Below are 26184 nucleotides of genomic sequence, written 5' to 3' on the forward strand. Positions count from 1 at the left end.
CCAACACAGTCTTTTGACAGGACTATATCAAATGTATCTTTCTGATCTGTCTTCTGGTATGATCACTGTATAATTTCTTTATAAAATAAGATATATTACTTTTATTTGGTTATTTGGACTTATTTGATACATTTTTTATGCGTTTTCCCGTTGAATTAAAATTAAAAGGAAAATGTTATCGTCAGAGAATAATAACTGCCTTTTACTTTAACCATACCTGAATGGCTGTCTTTTTATTTCATTGACAAACACAAATATTTTGTGGCTACCAAACACACTTATTAATCATTAGATAAGGCATTTATCTATCAATTGCCCTTTTCCTTCCTCGCAGAAGAAGAGTGACATTGGTTGTGAGCCCACAAGACCTAAGTGTTTGGCAATCATCATCGTAGTGATGCTGAGGGTACGCGCTGATGATGTCATAGCCAGCCAGGTCATGACCCCTGTAACGCAACAAATAGAGACAATCACGAGCTGGTTAAATAACAAGTAGTGTGTGAGGATCTACATCTCACCTCTGTGAGTCCAGGTGTTGCCGTAGGTGACCCACGGTCTCGTTAAGGCCCATTTTTAGGAGGTACGTGCAATTGCCATCTTCTGACTTCACCTTGAGCGTGACGATTTTATGGCCAGAAGAAGGTCTGTCAGAGGTGGGTGTCGTCAGCCTCAGGAAAGTGACAAGATTTATGATCATCACAAATGAGCTTGAGCTTATCCCAGCCTACTTTGAGTGAGAAACGGGGTACACCCTTGACTTTACTCATGAGTCACAACCATACACTCACATCTGCGCATACAGTATGACCATTTAGAGCAGGGGTGTCAAAGTCATTTTAGATTGGGGGCCACATGGAGAAAAATCTACTCCAAAGTGGGGCGGACTGGTAAAATCACGGCATGATAACTTAAAAATATAACTTCAGATTGTTTTCTTTGTTTAAAAATAGAACAAGCACATTCTGAAACTGGACAAATCATAATGTTATCGTTGTTGTTGTTTTTTTACACTTACATGTTGCGGTTAATAGTATTCTATCTTTATTTGTTGTTATTTATATTTTCTGAATAAATTATGTGATAATGTTCATCAGTCAACTCATTGGTGTTAATTTTCAATCCATCAAGATACATTTTTTTTTATCAAAATCAAATTACAGTATGTTATTTATGTAGCTTGATAATTTTCCTTGACTGATGTACTAACATCATGTGGTTTGTTTTGTATCTACAAAGATACAACAAATTGCTATTGCGACATCCAATGGACACATTTAGAACAGCTGTTTCTTTCATTCAAAACTTTTAGGTAAATTCTTATACTTAGCAAACTCATCTCGCGGGTCGTATAAAACCTGTTTGCGGGCCTGATCCGGCTCTCAGGCCGTACGTTTGACTATATGTACAGTATATATTATTTTATAACCTGATGAATACCTGTCCTTGTTTGCTTGCACTGCTGGTGTGTCCACGAGGATCACTGAGTTGCTGTTGCAGATGTTAGATGAACCCTAGAAGAAATATTACATTCTGTATGATCAGCACAATTACTGACAGTAATGACCAGACTGAAAAGCAAATATTACTTGTAAGATTCTGCACACTGAGTCCCTGACGTCAATCACTCGACCCGCCTTTACCACAAATGTGGGCAGCCTTTTCAGGAACTGGTTTGTGCTTAATGCCTTCATACCTGTGAGACAATAAGACATACGCTTGCTCATAAATAATTTCGAAACTATTAATTTTTTTAAAGAGTGCACATTGTAGAACAAACCCCAAGATGACGCCTCTTTTGTCTCGCATACAGTCTGTCCTTTACCAGGAAATGTCTTCCATGGGCGTCTGGGGACAAACTCCTCGTCTCGTCTGTCATGGACCTTATGAAAGAAAAGGTAAAGAAGGTGAACAATGATGTGTTAGCATAAAGTGCGGCCGAGGGATGGGTGCACTACCTCAAAAGGCACACCATCTGGATATCTGCTTTGAAGCTCAGATGGAAAATATCCCTCCATAAAATCCTGCATGCATTGCTGGAAAGACAACCAAAAAAACGAAAAAGTGCTTTTGCAACGTTTTCATTTTCATATGTTAAACATCCTTGAAAATAATTCTCTTAGTCCACTTCATGTCAGGTGATTTGATGGGAAGACTTGGAGATTGTTAAATTTATAATGCAAGATTAAAGTGGCTATTCGCAAACTTTACATGCATGAATGCCTAGAGGGCGCTAACTTTCCAAAGTGTTGTAAGCATTCTCTTCGGGCTTTGAGCACATAATGACGTAAACTACATCCTTCGCAACACACAAACACGCATTGGCTTTGTTTGTTGTCAGATAATAATAAGGATTTGGCAAAGTTTAGCTACTAACGTATGCAGGATCAAATGGGACAAAATTCAATAAATACATTCTTAAATAAATACTTAATGTCTCATTAAATACTCATAATTAGAATTAGATACATGAAAGTGCCATTTAAATGTGTCATTAATTTATTTCCATCAATCATATATAGCCCTTAATCACAAACACCTCAGAGGGCTTCACAAGCCACAACGACAACCTCAGATTTGAACTCACATTGGAGCAAGAAAAAACTCCAAAAGCCCAAGATTGGAAAAAGAAGAAACCTTGGAAAAGGGCTGCAGATGTGGGGACCTCTTCCCTGGGTGACCAGTTGCAATGGATGCAGAATGGTTCCAATTATTGAATTGTTACATTCATCATAATGTAAAATTAAATTTGATTATTTAATCATTTATTAGTTTTTGATTTGATTAATTATTTCATGATTTTATGATTTATTTAATTCACAGGTGAATAATTTATTTAATTATTTCATGATTTAATTTGTTTTGTGATTTAATTATTTCATGACTTAATGTTCAGTTATTGCTTGATTGGAATAATTATTTCACGATTTAATAAATTATTTGATAACTTGATTATTTCATGAACTTGTGTATCAGCACTTCATGGATTTATTTTGTCTTTCAAACTCAGCCGTCAAAGTCAGTGGGCCGATCCTAACAACACCACTTGTCTGTGGTACTTTGACCAGAGAAGCAGAGGACTACTGGTCGATATTTTTTGTCTGAAAGTGCAAAGAGGTGGGGGTGGGGCGGGGGGTTTGGGTGTAGCCTATCGCAGCTGCATTCAGGCGTGTGCACATATTTATGGGACAAATGATGCTACTTATGATGCTACTGTGCACTTTTTTACAGGGTCTAAAATCTAAATTCTAAAATTAGTGCTGTCGAGTTATATATTTTTTAAATCAATTAATCACGCTTGAATTTTGATAAATCATGATTAATCACAGTAAATTACTTGCTCGCATACCATAACTAACCACAATATTTTGACACAGACAGAGTTGTATGTTTTTTATGTTTTACTAAATATATGTAATTAATTTGCTCAGAACTTGGTAACAGTTTTATCTAAAGTCTGTGTCCTGATCAGATAAGGTAAAGTTAAAATAAAAATTCAGTGGGTGATTGATCTGCATATATACATGATGACTGCAATATTTTTTGTGACTCATTAAATTTGACAGCTCTAAAAAAAAGATTCCAAAGTTGTTATGTCGCTCCGCCAAGACCAGTCTTGAGTACCTGGGTGCTGTCCTCCTGGTAGGATCGGAAAGGTCCTTCAAACATTACAATGCCATTTTTGTAGAGCCTCAGTTGCACAGGATCCTTCCGAGCCAACTGTGCCCCCCTGCGTGTGGATTGTATGAATGATTCACCCTCTCCTGCCAGGATATTCAGCTCCTTGATCCTCTTTAGCACCAACTCAAAATCCAAGTGGAAATTCCTGGCCCCTGAGTCCCCTGTAAGGAGAATCATTCACCCTGCATGTTTAAGGCAAATGCTAGTTACCAGGTAGAGAACTGTACCTGTAAGTGAGCTTGTTTGCGCTGCTGCATCACCTTGCTTCTTGTCCCCCACCCAAATCAAACCATAGTCATTGAGGAAGCTCTGTAGGCGGCAAAATATAAATGACTAAATGACACATTGGGAACTATTTGATGGAAACAACTCACCACCATTTCATCCACTTGGTGCTGCAGCTGTTGGGACTTTCTCTTAAGGCTGCAGCAGCTTTCAACATTGCCACTTTCTAAATCAAATATCATAAACAAATCTGTTTTCTTCATGCTTCCATAAAGTCCTGAGTGCTGAGTACCTGACTTTTCGTGAGCGTTCAGTTGCTCCTTCAACAATGAAATTGTGTGTTCCTTCCAAAGAATAAATAAATAGTAACACGAGTAAGACATTTCTGTGGTTCTTCAGGTGAAAGTGAGAGTTCACCTTTTGCACCATCTCTTCTTTCTGGCTTCTAACCTTCCTCTCCAGCCAGGTAATTCTCTGCATCATGGCAGACATCAGCATACCATCGCTTGAGGAAGCACCTTAGGTATAACCGTAGAGTAGTACACATTAATACACACTCATAATCAAGTCGCTGTGTGAAGTGTAAACCAAAGGGAAGTTGTAATACATTTTTTCACCACTTGTGGTAGTAATGACAATATCAAACAAACAGAAGAAGTCTGGAGCTAAAGTCATAGAGAAGTTTCTTTAGCGCAAAAGTTATAACTACGGGGGTGAAGCAGAATTTTCGATTGCACCTACATTTTATTGACAGTTTAGTTCAGAAACATATTGGTTATTAATGTTGTTAATTTATTTTAGCACAACATAATTGTAAGTACATGTATTTTCCGTCAGTTATTTATGAGTCCCTACTTTTACAGTATATTTGGTTAGGACTTATTTAGCTTGACCTAAACCTAAGATTTGTGTGTTAAATTAATGGTTTCATATCATTTGACAAGGTTGTAAACCGTAAGTAAGTTAGATTTAATGATTAAATATGATTAAAATCAAGAGTAAGATTACCAATTCAGTGTTAATATTTTGGTGGGCCGCGGGCCCCTCTGTACTGGAAAAGTTTGGCCCTGAAGAACCCCTGTCCTATTAATTTCGCCACACCTAGTGTGTGTGACAATCATTAGTACTTTAACTTTAACTTTAACTAAGTCAAAAGTGGTACTATTTAAGGCTCAACTAAAATGTTCCGGACAAATATGCTTTAAATATCCAACAAAAATGGGAAGTCTAACCACTATAATGATGTCAGAAAATGGTATAATATATTTTATTTGTTTCAGACATACTTTTTTTTTTTTTTTGTCCTGTCCATCTTCTCAGGCAAATCATATAGTTGATGTAGATGCCCATATCGGCCGTACAAATTTGCTTTACAAAAGAGAAGTGTGGGATACTTCTCTTGTTGTCTTATTTGTATTTGATTTAAATAAATGTATTTATATTATCATTTGGTGCAGCCGGGCCGGAGCAGGAGGGGATAGAAAGAGAAAAAAAGGAAGACAGAGGGGGGAATTGTGGGGACAAGAGGGGGATAAGACAGGGAGACAAAAACAACAACAGCAAACACAACAATAACAACAACAACAACAACAATAGAGCAACATCAGCAAATACGATATGTACAAACATGATGGTAAAAGTGATAGCAAAGAAGCAGTTAGTGAAATAAATAATAATACAGAAATGACAATGACCATTATTACACTACAAATGGAGCAATACATATACCAATAGAAATAGCGCTATTGATAAAGAATAACACCAATAATTTACCTATATTATCAACAATACAGTTGTTCAAATGCAACAATACATATATGTAATGATAACTAGAGATACAAAAGAAAGCAGAAAAATGGAGGGGAAGAAAAAGAAGCCAGCTATATTAACCTTGTAGATTGTTATAATAACAATAGGTTAAGCTTTGTCAGTGTGCCATGTGTAACCCAGTTTACCTTAGGGTAACAACGTTAATTTATGTTTAATGAAACATGATTATACGCATGAATGTATGTATGTATATTTACTTGTATATGTAGTTAGTGCATATGCCTCACAATACAAAGGTCCTGAGTAGTCCTGAGTTCAATCCCGGGCTCGGGATCTTTCTGTGTGGAGTTTGCATGTTCTCTCCGTGACTGCGTGGGTTCCCTCCGGGTACTCCGGCTTCCTCCTACCTCCAAAAACATGCACTTGGGGATAGGTTGATTGGCAACACTAAACTGGCCCTAGTGTGTGAATGTGAGTGTGAGTGTGGTCTGTCTATCTGTGTTGGCCCTGTGATGAGGTGGCGACTTGTCCAGGGTGTACACCGCCTTCTGCCCGAATGCAGCTGAGATAGGCTCCAGCACCCCCGCGACCCCAAAAGGGACAAGCGGTAGAAAATGGATGGATGGATGTACAGTATGTGTATATGTATGTTTGTACAGTGAATGTATATACAGTATGGATATATGTATGTTTGTACAGTGAATGTGTGTGTGGCTGTACGAACTTTGAGTATGTAGTTATGTACTGTATTTGTGTATGTATGTGTGAGCGTAGGTACCTATGTATGTATGAATAACGGTGTGTATGTGAGTATATATGTGTATTTGTATGTACAATATATTTGATTCCCAGTGTGTGTGGGAGCCAGAGTACGGCCCCAGCCACCCAGAGAGCCCAAACCACAAACAGTAGGTGTGGTGCCCAGGGAACAAGGGACCACCGGCCCCACGCAGCCAGGCTGGCCAGCGACAGGAACCCCAGAGCCCGGCCCACCGTGCCGCCCGGAAGAGCCAGGAGCAGGCCACAGACAGACGCGCACGGCAGAGGACAAGGCACGGGAGAAGCAAGGGACAGCCAGACCTCAAGCCAGCGAGAGACCACACCCCACACGGGCAGAAAGGCGGGACGCCCCGCCCGAGGGGCCCAGAGACTCCCTGCAACCGGACAGGAAGACCGCCCCCGCCCCACCAGCAACCGGGCCCCCACGAGCCCACCCCCCCACACCCCGGAGAGCACGGCGCGGCCCTCCCCAGGCCACCCCACCCAAGTCGGCCGCCGCAGGACCGCCCAGCACGGGGCCACGGGAACCACGCACCCCACCCACAGGGACCCCAACAATGGTGATGGAACAACCAGCAACCGCCCTGTCGAATCCCTCCCTCAGGGGGGTGATTCGACAGGGCGGTAGCTGGTTGAAAAATAAAAAATAAATATAATAATAATAAAATATATATTAAAAATAATAATATATATACATATAAAAAAGAGAATTAAAAGAAGATCACAGACACGCTGACACACAAGGTCATTACCCCAGCAGCTGGCCGACTTGCAGCACCTCGGAATACCTTGCAGCACCAAGCTACCACAAAAGACGCGGGGACTAGACCCAGCAGGCCCCAACCAAGACGGGCACCCGGAAGGGATGGACTGCGGGAACTAGGGGCCAGTTTCAGACATACTTAACAATAGGTATATGAATCTTACAACAACTCACAATTTGATTGTGATTCTTGGGGTGACGATTCGATTCAGAAACAATTCAGGATTCAAACTGATTCTCACAATATATTATTTGGTAAAAAAAAAAAAGAAAAGAAGAGATAATGAAACCTTTTCAAAACAGGTTACAGTTTGCAAAAGCCCCTCTACTGACATATTACGTTTATGCGCAGGAAGAAAGCGTGGAGATGGCCTGAAAAAGTGTTTAATAGAATTGGCTTAAATAAGAACCAAGATTTTTTTTGGGCAGCCCTACTTAACCAGTTACATTAAAGAACATCACATAGTTAGATTTGCAGAATGTATTATGCCCGAAAAGAAGTAGGAAGAAGCAGAGTTTATTAATCCACACCCTTCACCATGTCTACTGATGATTCAGTTTTAAATAAGACAAGTGCTTATGCAGTGTTAAGAAAATGTTAACTTTGATTAGAAATGAGTTCTGTCAAACATTTATTTAAAAAATAATTATATAAAAATATAATATATAATATATAATATTATATAAAAATATAATATAATAATATAATATATCTGTATATATTTTATACTGTATATACAAAATGTAAATATTACATAGTATATGTTATGTTTTATATTGCTATTATGGTACATTTTTTGTCTACTGTATACCAGTATTATCCTTTCCATCCTTGCCCTTTCCATCCTTTGTAACTGAGCTACTGTGTGGAACAATTTCCCTTGTGGATCAATAAAGTTTGTCTAAGTCTAAGTTTGGGCCTGAAACTATACATCCATCCATTTTCTACCGCTTGTCCCTTTCGGGGTTGCGGGGGGTGCTGGAGCCTATCTCAGCTGCATTCGGGCAGTAGGCGGGGTACACCCTGGACACGTTGCCACCTCATCACAGGGCCAACACAGATAGACAGACAACATTCACACTCACATTCACACACTAGGGCCAATTTAGTGTTGCCAAGGTGCATGTCTTTGGAAGTGGGAGGAAGCCGGAGTACCTGGAGGGAACCCACGCAGTCTAGGGGAGAACATGCAAACTCCACACAGAAAGATCCCGAGCGCAGGATCAAACCCAGGACCTTCGTATTGTGATGCAGACGCACTAATCCCTCTTCCACCGCGCTGCCATTATTTCATTAACAATTTTAGGAAACTGGAATTGTTAACAAAATGCTATTTTTCAAGTGTTTACATCAGTGTTGCCAAGGTGCATGTCTTTGGAGGTGGGAGGAAGCCGGAGTACCCGGAGGGGAACCCACGCAGTCACAAGGAGAACATGCAAACTCCACACACTAATTCATTTCTTATGGGATAAAAACTCTAAAAGACTCATTAAATTAGGGGTGGGGGGTCCTTTGGTCCCTTTGCCGAATGAGCATCAGCTGACGATGTGACACAATGAAAGCTATTTGGAACCTTATTGTTTAACATCCAGTATTCTTTCAGCGTACGGTTTTCCAACAAAAGCGCTGGATAAACCTGCACTGCATCATAGCTGTCTCTAATATTTTGCTGTATATAAAAACTAAGACCATTACATTCCAAATACAGCTCTTCTATTAAAACACATCTGATTGTTTTTTTCTTACCTTTGATTTGTGTTTTTGAACTGGTTGTGTCAACATCACTGGGTTGAGTGGGACTGGCCACAGCAAGACTTGGATTACCTTGAAATGTTGAATAGGAACAAAAGAGTCCATGAATCTGCGGTGCATTTTGTGATGGTGTGTGACCTGCAGCGTAATTACCTGGTGATACAGGCTCCCTGAAAGGCCTTTGATTTTGGCCCCTAGAGGTCAAAGACACTTCAAACAATCAATGTGTCCGACTTGTCATAATAAAACTCACTGCAGTTGAATTGCAGGTGGGACATTCAACATGAACCTGCTTTTCAAAACACTTCTGTGGAATATGCTGTAGACCAGTGTTTTTCAACCAGTGTGTCGTGAGATACAGTCTGGTGTGCCATGGGAGATTATATATTCACCTAAATGGGTTACAAATATTTTTTGCAATCCAGTTATTGTTGTCTGCAAATAAAGTGCTGTTGTTGAGTGTCAGTGCTGTCTAGAGCTCGGCAGCATAACCGTGTAATACTCTTCCATATCAGTAGGTGGCAACCGGTAGGTAATTGCTTTGTAGATGTCGGGAACACATTGTGTAAGACGATGATGGTTTGTCATGATCACAATATGCAGACGACAGTGGGAGGCAACATGCAGGTAAAAAAGTATCTAATGCTTAAACCAAAAATAAACAAAAGGTGAGTGTGCCTAAGAAAAGGCATTAAAGCTTCTCACTGCTCCCCTCACCTCCCAGGGGGTGATCAAGGGTGATGGGTCAAATGCAGAGAATAATTTCGCCACACCTAGTGTGTGTGTGACAATCATTGGTACTTTAATTTTAACTTTAACTTTAACTTTAAAGCGGCTTTGAAGTACGAAACTAAAACTGAACTGGCTACTTTGTAAACAAAAACAGACTGCTGGACGACAGCAAAGACTTACAGCGTGTGGAGCAAAGACGGCGTCCACAAAGTACATCCGTACATGACATGACAATCAACAATGTCCCCACAAAGAAGTATAGCATCCACACAACTGAAATAGTCTTGATTGCTCAAACAAAGCAGATGCAGAGAATAGCGCTCAAAAGAAGACATGAAACTGCTACAGGGAAACACCAACAAAACGGGAAAAGCCACCAAAATAGGAGCGCAAGACAAGAACTAAAACACCACACACAGGAAAACAGCAAAAAACTCAAAATAAGTCACGGCGTGATGTGACAGGTCGTGACAGTACACCTACTTTGAGACAAGAGCTATAGTGGTTCTGATTCATGGTTGGTTTTGGTTTTAAATCATATCCAACAATTGCGACAACGACTTTTTACTGTCAATATTGGCTGCTGAGTTTCATTTGTGAATGATTTCTGCTGGTGGTGTGCCTCCGGATTTTTTCAACACAAAAAATGTGCCTCGGCTCAAAAAAGGTTGAAAAACACTGATGTTTTCACCTTATACCAAATGGTGTGAAATGCAATTGTTATGATGTAATATTTTCAGATTAGCACTTCACCATAAACCTGTGTGAAATCATTTGCTAAATATACATAATTTAAGAATACTGCAGTTACTATTTTTGCTTTTACTGTGATGGGGTAAAAACAATCAGGACAAGTGACCTATTTTCCCGGAAGTCTCTTGGCGCTCGTAGCATCTACGGATTGTAAATATGTTAGCTTTGGCAAGTCTTTTTATTTACTCACCGTCTGGCATTTTCACTTTCACATTGGAGTGGAGCGCGTCTAGTTTTCTTTAACATCGATAAAGGCGAACTCATGACTGCACTGTGAGGTTTTTTTTAACGATGTTTGGCGTCTGTTACCAACAGCAACACCGAACCCGGAAGTACTAACCTCTCATCACACGCTACTATATATATTTTTGGGTTTATTTTTACAAATCTATTTTTTATAAATGTTATTATCATTCACGACTTATTTTCTTAAAGTCAACTACAATAAAGTGGAATGTAATCTCCTGAATTTACACAAATAAAAGCCAACAGCAACACAGAACCATCTCTTCACGCGCCGCTATATATTTTTTATCTTATCTTATCTTTATTTTTTTAATCACTTTTATCATCGATTTTTACACACATTGATATTCGTAATTTGTATTTTTAAAGCCAACAATACAATAAAGTGGAATATATCTCCTGAATTTAAACTAATAAGAAAAAGCCAAAATAGGGTTGCAGTATGTCCATACAACAAGAATGGCTTTGAATAATTTCTCATGTATATATTAAATATGGTGAAAAACATAAAATAGAACTAAATACTAAATGTACTGACCATGGACGTGTGGATAGTGGAGATGGGCGATAGTGCAGATTTTTAGATTACTTCGATACTAAGTAAAAATTGTATAGCACTATACTGATACCGATACTTTATCATTGAATGATTTTGTGATTTCGCCTTTAATTTGTTGACCATGATTATAATAACTACAAAAAAAATAGGCAAATAATGTCATCAACTTTACAATTTAGTATACATATATTACAATATTATGCAAAATGTAACAATATAAACACAAAATGATTACTTTACACACATTTTTGAGAAAAATAAATTCAGTCGTACAAAATAACTAAAAAAAAGAGTTTGTACACAATACAACAATATATGAATATAATAATATCAATGCAACAAAAACATAAAAACAAAGTTTTTTAGTGCATGGGTGATCATTCTGTATTCATTACTTTTTGTTCAATTGATTATACATTTATTGCTTATGAGAAAAGTGCTTCAAAATAAAATACGTTATTAAAATGACATTATTACTATTTTATTATTATGAAAGAAAACTCCAATCCAATATAGATAACATTGGCCTCTTTACTGTATAGCACTATGCTGACACCGAAACTTTATCATTGAATGATTTTGTGATTTCGCCTTTAATTTGTTGACCATGATAACCACACAAAATTAGGCAAACAATGATATAAACTTTACGATTTAGTATACATATATTACAATATAATGTAAAATGTAACAATCTAAACACCAAATGATTACTTTTTATTACACACATTTTTGAGAAAAATACATTTAGTCATATAAAATAACTAAAAAAAGAGTTTGTAAACAATAGAGCAATATATGAATATAATAATATCAACGCAACAATAACATAAAAACAACTTTTTTCAGTGCGTGGGTGATCATTCTGTATTAATTGCTTTTTTTGTTCAATTAATTATACATGTATTGCTTATGAGAAAAGTGCTTCAAAATAAAATACATTATTAAAATTACATTATTATTTTTTTATTATTACGAAAGAAAACTCAAACCCAACATAGATAACATTGGCCTCATAGCACTATATGCTGACACTGATACTGATACTTTATCATTGAGTGATTTCGCCTTTAATTTGTTGACCATGATTATAATAACTACAAAAAATTAGGCAAGTAATTTTATCAACTTTACAATTTAGTATACATATATTACAATATAATGTAAATTGTAACAATATAAACCACATTTTTGGGGAAAATAAATTCAGTCGTACAAAACAACTAAAAAAAAAGGGAACAAGGCTTTCAATGCTTTCTGACTTTGTAAACAATAGAACAATATATGAATATAATAATATCAACGCAACAAAAACATAGAAAACCCTTTTTTCAGTGAATGTGTGATAATGCAGTATTTATTGCTTTTTTGTTCAATTAATTATACGTTTATTGCTTATGAAAAAAGCGCTTTAAAATAAAATACATTATTAAAATCACATTATTATTTTATTATTATGAAAGAAAACTCCAATCCAATATAGATAACATTGGCATCTTTACTGTATAGCATGCTGATACCGATACTTTATCATTGAAAGATTTTGTGATTTCGCCTTTAATTTGTTGACCATGATTATAATAACTACAAAAAAATTGGCAAATAATGTCAACAACTTTACAATTTAGTATACATTTATTACAATATAATGTAAAATGTAACAATATAAACCCAAAATGGTTACTTTTTACTACACACATTTTTGGGGAAAATAAATTCAGTCGTACAAAACAACTAAAAAAAAGGGAACAAGGCTTTCAATGCTTTCTGACTTTGTAAACAATAGAACAATATATGAATATAATAATATCAACGCAACAAAAACATAGAAAACACTTTTTTCAGTGAATGGGTGATAATGTAGTATTTATTGCTTTTTTGTTAAATTAATTATACGTTTATTGCTTATAAAAAAGTGCTTCAAAATAAAATACATTATTATTGTATTATTATGAAAGAAAACTCCAATCCAGTATAGATCCAATATTTCAAATGATCCACCCACGCATAGTAGACCGTTCTTGTTTTGTCCAAAGGACGGCGCCATTTCTGTACTGCAACGCATTTAAAGCTTGAAGGGCTTATCTGATCAAAATGATGAAACACAATTAAGTCATATGGGCACAAGATGGCGGCATTCTTCATCCCGTGTCGTACTGTGCGCGATACTGTGGATCGGCCATTATAGTCGACTGTGTGCAGCCTCAGCAGCAGCGGACAGGCCCATGGCGGCATGGAGGAGGTGGGGGATGCCAGCCGCACATCCATCATCCAGCCGGCGCGACTAGGCAGATCCGGGTGGGCTATGGCGGCACCCACCGCTCGCTTGGACGACGCTTGGCCGAATGTGGGAGCAGATCAGCCGCTGAAAAGCTGCGCGTCCGCCGCTGCGACGCTGCCCCTGGATGGTAGCGATGGCACTGAGGATGATGATGCCGGGCTGGAGCCTCTAGAGCACGGACGCAACAGCACTTCTCCCGGGGAAAGCAAGTCCATGCAGGATCCGGTGGACCATTTCGACGAGACTTTGTCCTTTTGCTTCGGGGATGTGAGCACATTGGCGGCCAACGCCGACTTAGTGACGGACGTCTGCCAGAACACGCTTCTACAGGGGGACGAGTGAGTGTTGTTGTTGTTGTTGTTGTTGTTGTTGTTGTTATTGGCCTGTGTCTTCTATCGTCTCGATCATGTTGAAATCAAATTGCTACGTCTTTTATATTGCCTGTTCAGTGCATTGATGCTATTTAATGAAAAAAAACCCTTAATCTTAAAATGGTGTCCAAGGTGCGGCGCATGGGGGCCATTTGCGGCCCATAACTAAGATAAACAAAGTGACTTGCGCAATGATCTGATTGCATGTTCAAAACAATTTAAAATATTGATGCTGAGATAGGCTCCAGCAACCCCCCGCGACCCCGAAAGGGACAAGCGGTAGAAAATGGATCGATGTAAACTAAGGGTGTGGGAAAAAATCGATTCGAATTCGAATCGCGATTCTCACGTTGTGCGATTCAGAATCGATTCTCATATTTAAAAAATGTATTTTATTTTTTTAATTTAAAACATTTTTTTTAAAATTTTCTTTTAATTTTTTAAATTAATCAATCCAACAAAACAATACACAGCAATACCATAACAATGCAATCCAATTCCAAAACCAAACCCGACCCAGCAACACTCAGAACTGCAATAAACAGAGCAATTGAGAGGAGACACAAACACGACACAGAACAAACCAAAAGTAGTGAAACAAAAATTAATATTATCAACAACAGTATCAATATTAGTTACAATTTCAACATAGCAGTGATTAAAAATCCCTCATTGACATTATCATTAGACATTTCGACACAGAACAAACCAAAAGTAGTGAAACAAAAATGAATATTATCAATAACAGTATCAATATTAGTTACAATTTCAACATAACAGTGATTAAAAATCCCTCATTGACATTATCATTACGACATTTATATACAAAAAAAAAGAACAATAGTGTCACAGTGGCTTACACTTGCATCGCATCTCATAAGCTTGACAACACACTGTGTCCAATATTTTCACAAAGATAAAATAAGTCATATTTTTGGTTCATTTAATAGTTAAAACAAATGTACATTATTGCAATCAGTTGATAAAACATTGTCCTTTACAATTTTAAAAGCTTTTTACAAAAATCTACTACTCTGCTTTGCATGTCAGCAGATGGGGTAGATCCTGCTGAAATCCTATGTATTGAATGAATAGAGAATCCTTTTGAATCGGGAAAAAATCGTTTTTGAATCGAGAATCGTGTTGAATTGGAAAAAAAAATCGATTTTGAATCGAATTGTGACCTCAAGAATCGATATTGAATCGAATCGTGGGACACCCAAAGATTCACAGCCCTAATGTACACACTTGAAAAATAGCATTTTGTTAACAATTCCAGTTTCTTAAAATTGTTAATGAAATAATGGCAGCACGGTGTGAGAGGGGTTAGTGCGTCTGCCTCACAATACGAAGGTCCTGGGTTCGATCCTGCGCTCGGGATCTTTCTGTGTGGAGTTTGCATGTTCTCCCCGTGACTGGGTGGGTTCCCTCCGGGTAGTCCGGCTTCCTCCCACCTCCAAAGACATGCACCTGGGGATAGGTTGATTGGCAACACTAAATGGTCCCTAGTGTGTGAATGTGAGTGTGAATGTTGTCTGTCTATCTGTGTTGGCCCTGTGATGAGGTGGCGACTTGTTCAGGGTGTACCCCGCCTTCCGCCCGAATGCAGCTGAGATAGGCTCCAGCACCCCACGCGACCCCGAACGGGACAAGCGGTAGAAAATGGATGGGTGGATAATGAAATACAATGATTGAACCCGTTGGTGGACACCGGCGGTGAGGGATGCCGTCAAGCTGAAGAAGGAGTCCTATCGGGTTCTTTTGGCTCCTGAGGCAGCGGACAGGTACCGACAGGCGAAGCGGTGTGCGGCTTCGGCGGTCGCGGAGGAAAAAACTCGGACATGGGAGGAGTTCGGGGAAGCCATGGAAAACGACTTCCGGACGGCTTCGAAGCGATTCTGGACCACCATCGCCGCCTCAGGAAGGGGAAGCAGTGCACTATCAACACCGTGTATGGTGAGGATGGTGTTCTGCTGACCTCGACTGCGGATGTTGTGGATCGGTGGAGGGAATACTTCGAAGACCTCCTCAATCCCACCAACACGTCTTCCTATGAGGAAGCAGTGCCTGGGGAATCTGTGGTGGGCTCTCCTATTTCTGGGGCTGAGGTTGCTGAGGTAGTTAAAAAGCTCCTCGGTGGCAAGGCCCCGGGGGTGGATGAGATCCGCCCAGAGTTCCTTAAGGCTCTGGATGCTGTGGGGCTGTCTTGGTTGACAAGACTCTGCAGCATCGCGTGGACATCGGGGGCGGTACCTCTGGATTGGCAGACCGGGGTGGTGGTTCCTCTCTTTAAGAAGGGGAACCGGAGGGTGTGTTCTAACTATCGTGGGATCACACTCCTCGGCCTTCCCGGTAAGGTCTATTCAGGTGTGCTGGAGAGGAGGCTACGCCGGATAGTCGAACCTCGGATTCAGGAGGAAAAGTGTGGTTTTCGTCCTGGTCGTGGAACTGTGGACCAGCTCTATACTCTCGGCAGGGTCCTTGAGGGTGCATGGGAGTTTGCCCAACCAGTCTACATGTGTTTTGTGGACTTGGAGAAGGCATTCGACCGTGTCCCTCGGGAAGTCCTGTGGGGAGTGCTCAGAGAGTATGGGGTATCGGACTGTCTGATTGTGGCAGTCCGCTCCCTGTATGATCAGTGCCAGAGTTTGGTCCGCATTGCCGGCAGTAAGTCGGACATGTTTCCAGTGAGAGTTGGACTCCGCCAAGGCTGCCCTTTGTCACCGATTCTGTTCATAACTTTTATGGACAGAATTTCTAGGCGCAGTCAAGGCGTTGAGGGGATCTGGTTTGGTGGCTGCAGGATTAGGTCTCTGCTTTTTGCAGATGATGTGGTCCTGATGGCTTCATCTGGCCAGGATCTTCAGCTCTCGCTGGATCGGTTCGCAGCTGAGTGTGAAGCGACTGGGATGAGAATCAGCACCTCCAAGTCCGAATCCATGGTTCTCGCCCGGAAAAGGGTGGAGTGCCACCTCCGGGTTGCGGAGGAGACCCTGCCCCAAGTGGAGGAGTTCAAGTACCTCAGAGTCTTGTTCACGAGTGAGGGAAGAGTGGATCGTGAGATCGACAGGCGGATCGGTGCGGCGTCTTCAGTAATGCGGACGCTGTATCGATCCGTTGTGGTGAAGAAGGAGCTGAGCCGGAAGGCAAAGCTCTCAATTTACCGGTCGATCTACGTTCCCATCCTCACCTATGGTCATGAGCTTTGGGTTATGACCGAAAGGACAAGATCACGGGTACAAGCGGCCGAAATGACTTTCCTCCGCCGGGTGGCGGGGCTCTCCCTTAGAGATAGGGTGAGAAGCTCTGCCATCCGGGGGGAGCTCAAAGTAAAGCCGCTGCTCCTCCACATCGAGAGGAGCCAGATGAGGTGGTTCGGGCATCTGGTCAGGATGCCACCCGAACGCCTCCCTAGGGAGGTGTTTAGGGCACGTCCGACCGGTAGGAGGCCACGGGGAAGACCCAGGACACGTTGGGAAGAATATGTCTCCCGGCTGGCCTGGGAACGCCTCGGGATCCCCCGGGAGGAGCTGGACGAAGTGGCTGGGGAGAGGGAAGTCTGGGCTTCCCTGCTTAAGCTGCTGCCCCCGCGACCCGACCTCGGATAAGCGGAAGCAGATGGATGGATGGATGGATGGAAAAGCGACCTATTATGCAAAACCAAATGTTCTTACCCATCGGTACCTGCTTTTGTGTATTTGGAATCTGTGACGATCTGTCACTTCATCTCTGTTTGTGCTTCCTTGTTTTGTGTTTATTTCTTGTCAGCACTCTCATTTTGTTACATTTCCTGCATGTCTCCCTGAGCGCTGTTTTCCCCTCACCTGCTGTTGATTGGCAGGCTTCTATTTATGCCTGCCTCGCCGGCTCCTCAGCGCTCGAGGATTGCTTATTGTTTGAGAACCTCTGTTGTGTACATGACTGTTTCCTTCTCTCTTTTGAGTATATTAAAATCATCTTACCTGCTTGTCATTCTCCTGGTTCCTGCATCTTGGGGTCACTACAACTGCAGCCATGCAAGTTCCTAACAGAATCTGCACAAGTCCCAAAAATATGAACTCAAACCATGATGGCATGGTCGTAGATATTTATAAAATGATCTTGCCTTCCTTCGTACTTCCTCCAAACAAGCCGTTAGGAATTTGCTGTCAGCAGCAGACGTCAGCATGCAGATTACCCATGAATGGTATATATTTACCCTAAGTGCTTTGCGCGAGTTCGCAATTGTAGTCTGACGCTGTGGTCAATAAATATCTTATTTTTCTCTATTCCCTTGTTTTGGGGCAGACTGGCTCGTACATTCATATGCATCCTGCGCTGTTTCTAAAAAAAAAAAAAAAGTAGTGTATAGTTCTAACTTATATCTGTCAGTATAGACACCATAGGGGAGCGGTAAAAGCTACAACATCCATCCATCCATTTTCTACCGCTTGTCCCTCTTGGGGTCGCGGGGGTGCTGGAGCCTATCCCAGCTGCACTCGGGCGGAAGGCGGGGTACACCCTGGACAAGTCGCCAGCTCATCCCAGGGCCAACACAGATAGACAGACAACATTCACGCTCACATTCACACACTAGGGCCAATTTAGTGTTGCCAATCAACCTATGGCAGACGGAAAGAAGACATAGTCAAAGTGGAGGCACGTAAATAAGACTGAAGAGACAGCCAAATAGCGGCTTGAAGATGGTCTGTAAAACATTTTGACCAAAGAACCACAATTACATTTTATGTAGACTGAAAGCGTTATAATGTAGAAAAAAAACATGAAATGAGCTCTTTAAGTCATTTAGAAATGTTATATTTTTATGTACTCCTTATCCTACCAATACTTTATATGCATTTTCTTAAAAAATAAAAGAAAGAGTCGTGTCCCTGAGTTCTCACTCAGTCCTGTTATGCTAATACAGGAAGTTGCATCATTAAGATCATTCACTGATATATTTTTCTGTATATGCCATTGTAGTATTGATATTTTTGGTTTATTTAGTCATTTGCAGTGTTGGGTTAGTTACTGAAAACCAGTAACTCGTTATAGTTACTAGTTACTTCATTTCAAAAGTAACTCAATTACTAACTCAGTTACTTACACCAAAAAGTAATGCGTTACTTTGAAAAGTAATTATTTAGTTACTTCTTTTTTTCTTCTTTTTTTTAAAGCTTCCATGAATGCCCTTTTAGCCTTCATTTCAGTACTGTTATTGCACTGGAGAATAATACAATGTGTTGATCAACTTGACATGCATTTGCATCACTGAACTCTGCTAAGCAATGTGGTCTACATACAACACACAAACACAAAGATATGTTACAAAGGCCAATTTGTTTCTGGCCAGAACAAATTGACAAAACTATTTTAAATAGCTGCAACATAACATACATAAGTAACAAACAGCATAATAACAACATAGCTGTAAAGCAAGAAAGGCCCGGGTACTCCGGCTTCCTCCTACCTCCAAAAACATGCACTTGGGGATAGGTTGATTGGCAACACTAAACTGGCCCTAGTGTGTGAATGTGAGTGTGAGTGTGGTCTGTCTATCTGTGTTGGCCCTGTGATGGGTGGGGACTTGTCCAGGGTGTACCCCGCTTCCCGCCCGAATGCAGCTGAGATAGGCTCCAGCGACCCCGAAAGGGACAAGCGGTAAAAAATGGATGGATGGATGGAGATTGAAGTTGTTATTTAGTCAGGTTTGGGACAGGTGTGCTGCTGGTGTAGCCACAGTGTGCACGTCTGATGTTGCTCACATGGGCTCCACTCAATGCTCAGGGAGTTTTTGCGTTTGCTCACACATGAACAATTAGAGGGAACATTGATTGACAGAGTGTGTACCTTCAGTGCTGAATGATGAGCAGAGGCAGAGTTAATCCTTAAGTGGTGGAGGGAAAGTGGCATCGGAGTCTCTGTCTCTCTTTACTAGCTACGTCGAAGCATGTTGCTTATGTAGCTTGTTTCAGCAGATTTGAATTGCTGTTTTGGGCAGTAGATGGGATCTTTGATCCAAAGCACAATTTACATTTAACAAAAATGTTATTTTCTTTGTGCTCGACAAAAGAAAAGTAGTGAAAATTAGAAAATATCTCCATGTTAACAAACTCGACTGCAGCTCCGCCATGATCAGACACGCCCCCGCCCCTCTCCTATCTCTCCCCCCACACTCAGACACACACACAGAGCGCAGGTCTCTCTTCTACGGTTTGTGACACAAGAAGAATCAGAACTACGACACTAACACACTTTATACTACATTAAAAGTAACGTAAAATAACACAGTAACGCATCATGTAGTAACGGTAACTGAGTTACTGAATATAAAAAATAACGCGTTAGATTACTAGTTACCGCCGAAACTAACGGCGTTACAGTAACGCGTTACAAAGTAACGCGTTAGTCCCAACACTGGTCATTTGTATGCTTGAAAATGCTTAATCTAGGACCAAAACATTGTAGAATATACTTTAAAAATATATATCCCCAAAAACATTGCGATGTGGTGATGTGCGATGTGGCGAGGGACAACTGCATTGTCAGATATAAGTTGAAAAAAGATCATTTTTAAAGGTTACAAAAGCAAATCTCAGTGATTTGGTCGAATGTCTCAAACAAACAAGCATTCACACTTGGAGGTATTTAATTGCATTAAATGAATACTGGGACAGGCTCCAGCCCCTGAAAGGGACAAGTGTTAGAAAATGGATGGATGGTCAGATGGTATACAGTATTAGTGGTGTGCCTAATGTAGTGTCCTTCTCATGAACCCACAGGATCTGGACCGCCTTAACCAAAAGCTTCGGGCAGGTGATGCCTCTGGACTGGGACCATTCCCGCACACGCTCCCTCCACATGCCATCTATATTCAGCGAGGAAAAGAAAGCGGTCAGTAACTACATCCCTCCCTCTTTTCCTCCCAGCGTGTCCCACTTTTACTCCATCCCACCAATTCACTCGCCAAATCTCTCTCGCTCATCTGCAAAATCTCAGCCATGTACTGTAATGGAGTCAGCAATAAGCTATGATTAAATCCCCCCCTGCTGGGGATAGACGAGGGATGTCACGGCGGAGCAGTCGGATGACGAGGAGCTAAGGGAGCAGTTGGACATGCACTCCATCATCGTCTCGTGCATCGGCGAGGAGCCTCTTTTCACAGCTGAGCAGGTACGGCAACACGTAAACATCCAGCTTGGGCAGAGCTGTTTAAAATGCAGATGATGCAGCAGCTTAACTCAACCAGAGGGATTTACGCTGATCCCGTGAGTGTGTGCGTGCGTTTGTGTGTGTGTGTTCACTGTAGGTGATTGAGGAGTTAGAGGAGATGATGCAGGACTCTCCGGACTTTGAAGCACAGCAGAATCCTTCACAGTCAGACCTTTCCATGCTGTGTGTGGATGTGCAGCAGCCCGATAGAAGCCTCAGCTACCAAGACAGTGAGTGACAGTGAGCGTACACTGTAGCGGTGTTATGTGTTAGTAAACACTCATTTGCACAAGGACATTCAATACAAGAGCTTTATAAATAATTCTGCCTTTAAAAAGATAATCAATCAATCAATGTTTATTTATATAGCCCTAAATCACAAGTGTCTCAAAGGGCTGCACAAGCCACAACGACATCCTCGGTTCAGATCCCACATCAGGGCAAGGAAAAACTCAACCCAATGGGACAATGAGAAACCTTGGAGAGGACCGCAGATGTGGGGACCCCTCCCTCCCCTATTGACCAATTTGTAGAGATATTTATGTAAATGTCCCTTAAAGGGCTGCACAATTAATCAACATGGAATCTACATTAAAGATTTAATTAGTGCGATAAATAACCGCAAGAGGCTGAGTTTTTTTTTGTTTTGTTTTTCACTAACGTCACAGACATTTGAGTGACAGACGTGTTGGCGAATCAGAATTGTCGAGCTTCGCGTTTCTTTGTCTCTCGCTTCAAACAGGAAGCAAGAGGTCTCGCTCTGAACACCATGTGTGTGTTTGTTTAACAGTTAACTGAACACAGTGAGCCCTCTTTTATGTCATCCACAATCTTTGTCTCGGTGGGCGGAGAGCGGGGCGACAGTTTTACAGGAGGCACAGACAGCCTTCCTACTCGCGACTCGCCAGTGAGAAGTTCCGCAAAGTAACAAAAATTAGGAGGAAAAAAATAAGATTACAAAGCCAAATGTTCCGTTGTGGTAATATTTCAGCTTCAAATCGGATGGGCAATATACGCCCATCAACACAGACAGACGAGCGAGAATGCCGTGATCACGTGATGGCAACAAACAAAAAGACAATGCACGACCTCGTTTTTTCAACTGGGAAATGCGCTTTAAGATGTTCAATATTTATTTAAGATAACAGAAATGAGAGTCCATTTTATTTTTTTGTTTGTTTATTTCTTTAGAATACAGTTATTTACCTTCCAATTACAGTACAGTGATGAACAATTCTACAGTAATGAGAAATAAAAGTGTATATATCCTTTTAAATGGTTAAATGCATTACTATATTATGATTACATTAGATTATAAAGACTGTATACTTTTTATCGATCATTCTTTCAGTTTAAGAGCATGATGTAGATAAAAGCTCTCAGTCTGTCTGCATAAAACAAAATATTTTTTAAAGTTATAGCATATTGCTCTAAGGTGTGACACCTTAAGACAATACAATGTTGATTGACAGTCTAAAAGTAATATGTCTTCCTTTACTTGCTATTTTTGCGGTTTTATGCATTTTTATGTATAGAATATAAAAATCGCAAATCAAATCTCACTCAAATTTTTAAGGAAAAAAAGTCGCAATTAGTTTTTTTCTCAAAATCCCTCACTTAATAAAAGATTTGAAAACGATCACCTTTGAATATTCAATGAGGCGAGATCACCCATACTGTGTTGTAGGCACACATATTCTTCCCTACCCTTTTACAATCTAGAGAAAAGTACCGTATTTTTCGGACTATAAATCGCTCCGGAGTATAAATCGCACCGGCCGAAAATGCATAATAAAGAAGGAAAAAAACATATATAAGTCGCACTGGAGTATAAGTCGCATTTTTGGGGGAAATGTATTTGATAAAACCCAACACCACGAATAGACATTTGAAAGGCAATTTAAAATAAATAAAGAATAGTGAACAACAGGCTGAATAAGTGTACGTTATATGACGCATAAATAACCAACTGAGAACGTGCCTGGTATGTTAACGTAACATATCATGGTAAGAGTAATTCAAATAACTATAACATATAAAACATGCTATACGTTTACCAAACAATCTGTCACTCCTAATCGCTAAATCCGATGAAATCTTATACGTCTAGTCTCTTACGTGAATGAGCTAAATAATATTATTTGATATTTTACGGTAATGTGTTAATAATTTCACACATAAGTCGCTCCTGAATATAAGTCGCATGAAAAAAACTGCGACTTATAGTCCGAAAAATACGGTAAGTAGAACTGCAACTTGATAGTTGTTAAAGTTAATGTAACCATCCATCCATCCATCCATCCATCCATTTTTTACCACTTATTCCCTTCGGGGTCGCGGGGGGCGCTGGAGCCTATCTCAGCTACAATTGGGCGGAAGGCGGTGTACACTCTGGACAAGTTGCCACCTCATCGCAGGGCCAACACAGATAGACAGACAACATTCACACTCACACACCAGGGCCAATTTAGTGTTGCCAATCAACCTATCCCCAGGTGCATGTCTTTGGAGGTGGGAGGAAGCCGGAGTACCCGGAGGGAACCCACACAGTCACGGGGAGGACATGCATAGTTACGGCAATTCTCATTGGATTAGGTTACAATGTGCAGTGGTTACATACCTGCTGCTTTCTGTCTGAGGAAGGGTCGATGAGCACGTTGATCAGACTTGGTCTCTCCCAGTCACTCAAGCTGAGCTGCAAGGCACTTTGCAGCTCCTCCACCATCCTTACCAGGAAACCACGGCCGCCAAAAGCAGACATGACTTATAGTCCGAAAAATACGGTACCTATTTTTAACACACCTACAGTGCTCTCTGAGAGATCACGTGACCGCTGTGATGGTGCACTGGAATGATCCAGCGATAAGAAAATGCATGTTACAAGAAATGCAACCCGTACGCAACACAAACATTGTTCTGGTGTTCTACTGTCTCCAAATTAGTCCTTCAGCTCAAAGATGGAATTGCTGAACCGACGATGTGTAATATTTTTTATTTCTGATGGAAATATGGCGACTGTGGACACGATCACAGAAGAGTGTCTCACTCCATCGTCTGGGATTTTGCAGCAATCGCCTCCTTCTGACCACGGCATTGTCAGGGTTGTCCCTGACAGTTTGGTCAAGTTTTAATTTTTTCTCTGTGTTTCTTTTATTTCCTGTCAGCACTCTTATTTTGGTTCAGTTTCCTGTTTGTCTCTCTGAGTGCTGTCCCCTCAGCTGTGGCTGATTGGCACCAGGCCACACCTGGTGCCAATCAGCCAGCTGCTATTTATACCTGCCCTGCCCTCCAGTCACTGCTGGATTATTGTCATTTATACTTGTCATTGTAGCTCTGTCTACTTCTGTCCACTCTGCTCCTGTCTTAGTTCATCCTGCTCGTTTCTTGCCACAGGAATTTTGTTTATTCGTGTCACAGTAAGTGTTTTTGTTTCTTGTCCATAGTTTAGCTTTTGTGCTAGTTTCTGTTCATAGCCAAGTTTGTTCTCCGTCTTGTGCGCGCCCTTTGTTTGTACCCTTTTGTTTGTTTTTGGTTATAGAGTTTAATTAAATCCTGTTTTCTCGCACAATGCCTGTCGCCTTCTCTGCATCTTGGGGTTCGTCACCAACAAACTCTGACAGACATTTGTGCCAGTTTGCACATATCTTCCAACATACTAAATATAGACTCAAAATAGTGGTCGCAGAACAGTTTCAGGCTTGATAAATCATATTGGGAGTGCTAAATGATTATAGTTGCATCTCCTCCTTCTATTGTGGGCTTTGTAATAATCAGCATATATTCTGCATATACATAGTCAGGCACCCTAAATGGATGTTGCTCTATATTCTGCTCATTTAAGAGACAAATTATGTGTGCACAAGCTTAGTAGATCAGCTTTGCGTGTGCTGTCAAGTTTGCCCGCGTTTTAACCCTTAGTAGATTAGGCCCTGCCACAAACGCCTCGATGTCGCCCCGTTGGAACAGGAAGTAGTGGAACTAAGAATGACATGTGTAAACGACTGAGTTACAATGACGACATTACAGTACGTTCGTGTTTGTCCAGGGGTGAGGATGCTGAACGTAGCGGAGCTAAACGAGAGCTTGGAGGAAACAGAGGCGTCCATCAGGAGGTTCTCAGAGGAGCTGGTGCAGCAGCTGGCCCTCAGGGATGAGCTGGTTTTTGAGAAGGAGGTAAAGAACAGTTTCATCTCAGCATTCATCGACGTGCAAAACCGACAGAAGGAGCACCGCGAGGCGCTGAAGAAGAAGAAGAAGCTTAAAGGGACAGCTGGATTGTCGCAAGGATACATAGAGAAGACGCTGGGATCAGTAAGCGCTTTATTCCATATTCTTTATAAATGTACTTGTTTCTGAGCAATGCTAAACTGCCTGAACCTTATTCCTTCTTCAGCGTTTCAGCATGGAGGGCCTCTCTTCAATTATCCAAAACAGCTTTCGCCAAACATTTGGGAGCGAATGCAGTGAGGGACAGGTAGTTCTACCTTTCACTTGTTCACTATACAGTACAACACAACCCACTTGGTGGCGTTGGTTGAATTCCAAGTCGTTGCCATGGAGAAAAAAACATCCCAGCAGGCACAAGACATTAAAACAACATTGAGAACTTGTTGAATCAGGTCCTGACGTTGAGCAACTCAAACCTTATGTTGAAACAACATGCTTTTTGACGTTTAATCAATGTTGGGTTCTGATGTTGATTTGATCATTGTATTTTGGTCATTTACCAACCAATATTCTAAAACACAAATACAAAGTTAAAACATGTTTTTGACAACGTTTATTCAATGTCAGTTTGAGACGTTCATTTGACCTTTGACATTTGGTAATTTCCCAACCAACAATGTGGATCCAACGTTAGACATCACCATTGTCTCAATTTACAAACACAACTATTTTGCAATGTTGTTTAGAAGTCAGTTTTAAAAAACATGCATGTATAATCAACGTTGTATCAATGTCTGGGATAGGGAATAATGTAAAGTAAACTAATTAGTTTTTTACACTGTCATAAGTGTAAAAATAAAACATTATGAAACTAAATCAAACTAAAATACAGTAAACATTTTCAAAAGGTGTGAC

The 26184-nt window shown here is 40.6% G+C and overlaps 2 protein-coding genes across 8 annotated transcripts in view; one reads left to right on the forward strand and one right to left on the reverse strand.

The window, feature by feature from the left end:
* Nucleotides 1-18: 18 nt before the first annotated feature.
* On the reverse strand, nucleotides 19-10771 carry LOC133660027 (UBX domain-containing protein 11-like). 4 transcript variants are annotated; one of them, XM_062063054.1, is made up of 14 exons: nucleotides 10645-10771; nucleotides 9123-9163; nucleotides 8964-9041; nucleotides 4321-4421; nucleotides 4196-4247; nucleotides 4056-4129; nucleotides 3906-3987; nucleotides 3622-3839; nucleotides 1956-2033; nucleotides 1778-1880; nucleotides 1587-1693; nucleotides 1438-1511; nucleotides 519-668; nucleotides 19-446 (listed from the first exon to the last, which is right to left on the reverse strand). In XM_062063054.1, exons 1-14 carry the CDS (start codon nucleotides 10716-10718, stop codon nucleotides 302-304), a joined length of 1377 nt encoding a protein of 458 aa, XP_061919038.1. In that variant the 5' UTR covers nucleotides 10719-10771; the 3' UTR covers nucleotides 19-301. The 4 variants fall into 4 exon arrangements, with proteins under 4 accessions (XP_061919038.1, XP_061919037.1, XP_061919036.1 ...); XM_062063053.1 differs by having other exon boundaries at nucleotides 4053-4129; XM_062063052.1 differs by having other exon boundaries at nucleotides 519-644; nucleotides 4053-4247.
* Nucleotides 10772-13274: 2503 nt separating this feature from the next.
* Nucleotides 13275-26184, forward strand: part of LOC133660028 (fasciculation and elongation protein zeta-2-like) — a 31240-nt gene continuing 18330 nt past the window's right edge. For all 4 annotated transcript variants that reach the window (XR_009827753.1, XR_009827752.1, XM_062063056.1 and 1 more), the window contains exons 1-6: nucleotides 13275-13878; nucleotides 20673-20784; nucleotides 20950-21063; nucleotides 21200-21332; nucleotides 25148-25413; nucleotides 25496-25576. Coding sequence is in view for 2 of the 4 variants with exons in the window: in XM_062063056.1 (XP_061919040.1) it covers nucleotides 13493-13878; nucleotides 20673-20784; nucleotides 20950-21063; nucleotides 21200-21332; nucleotides 25148-25413; nucleotides 25496-25576 (1092 nt within the window). In the remaining 2 variants the exon portion in view is untranslated. The remainder of the gene's footprint in view (nucleotides 13879-20672; nucleotides 20785-20949; nucleotides 21064-21199; nucleotides 21333-25147; nucleotides 25414-25495; nucleotides 25577-26184) is intronic.

Source organism: Entelurus aequoreus, linkage group LG11, assembly GCF_033978785.1.
Source record: "Entelurus aequoreus isolate RoL-2023_Sb linkage group LG11, RoL_Eaeq_v1.1, whole genome shotgun sequence".
Classification (NCBI taxonomy): Eukaryota; Metazoa; Chordata; class Actinopteri; order Syngnathiformes; family Syngnathidae; genus Entelurus; species Entelurus aequoreus.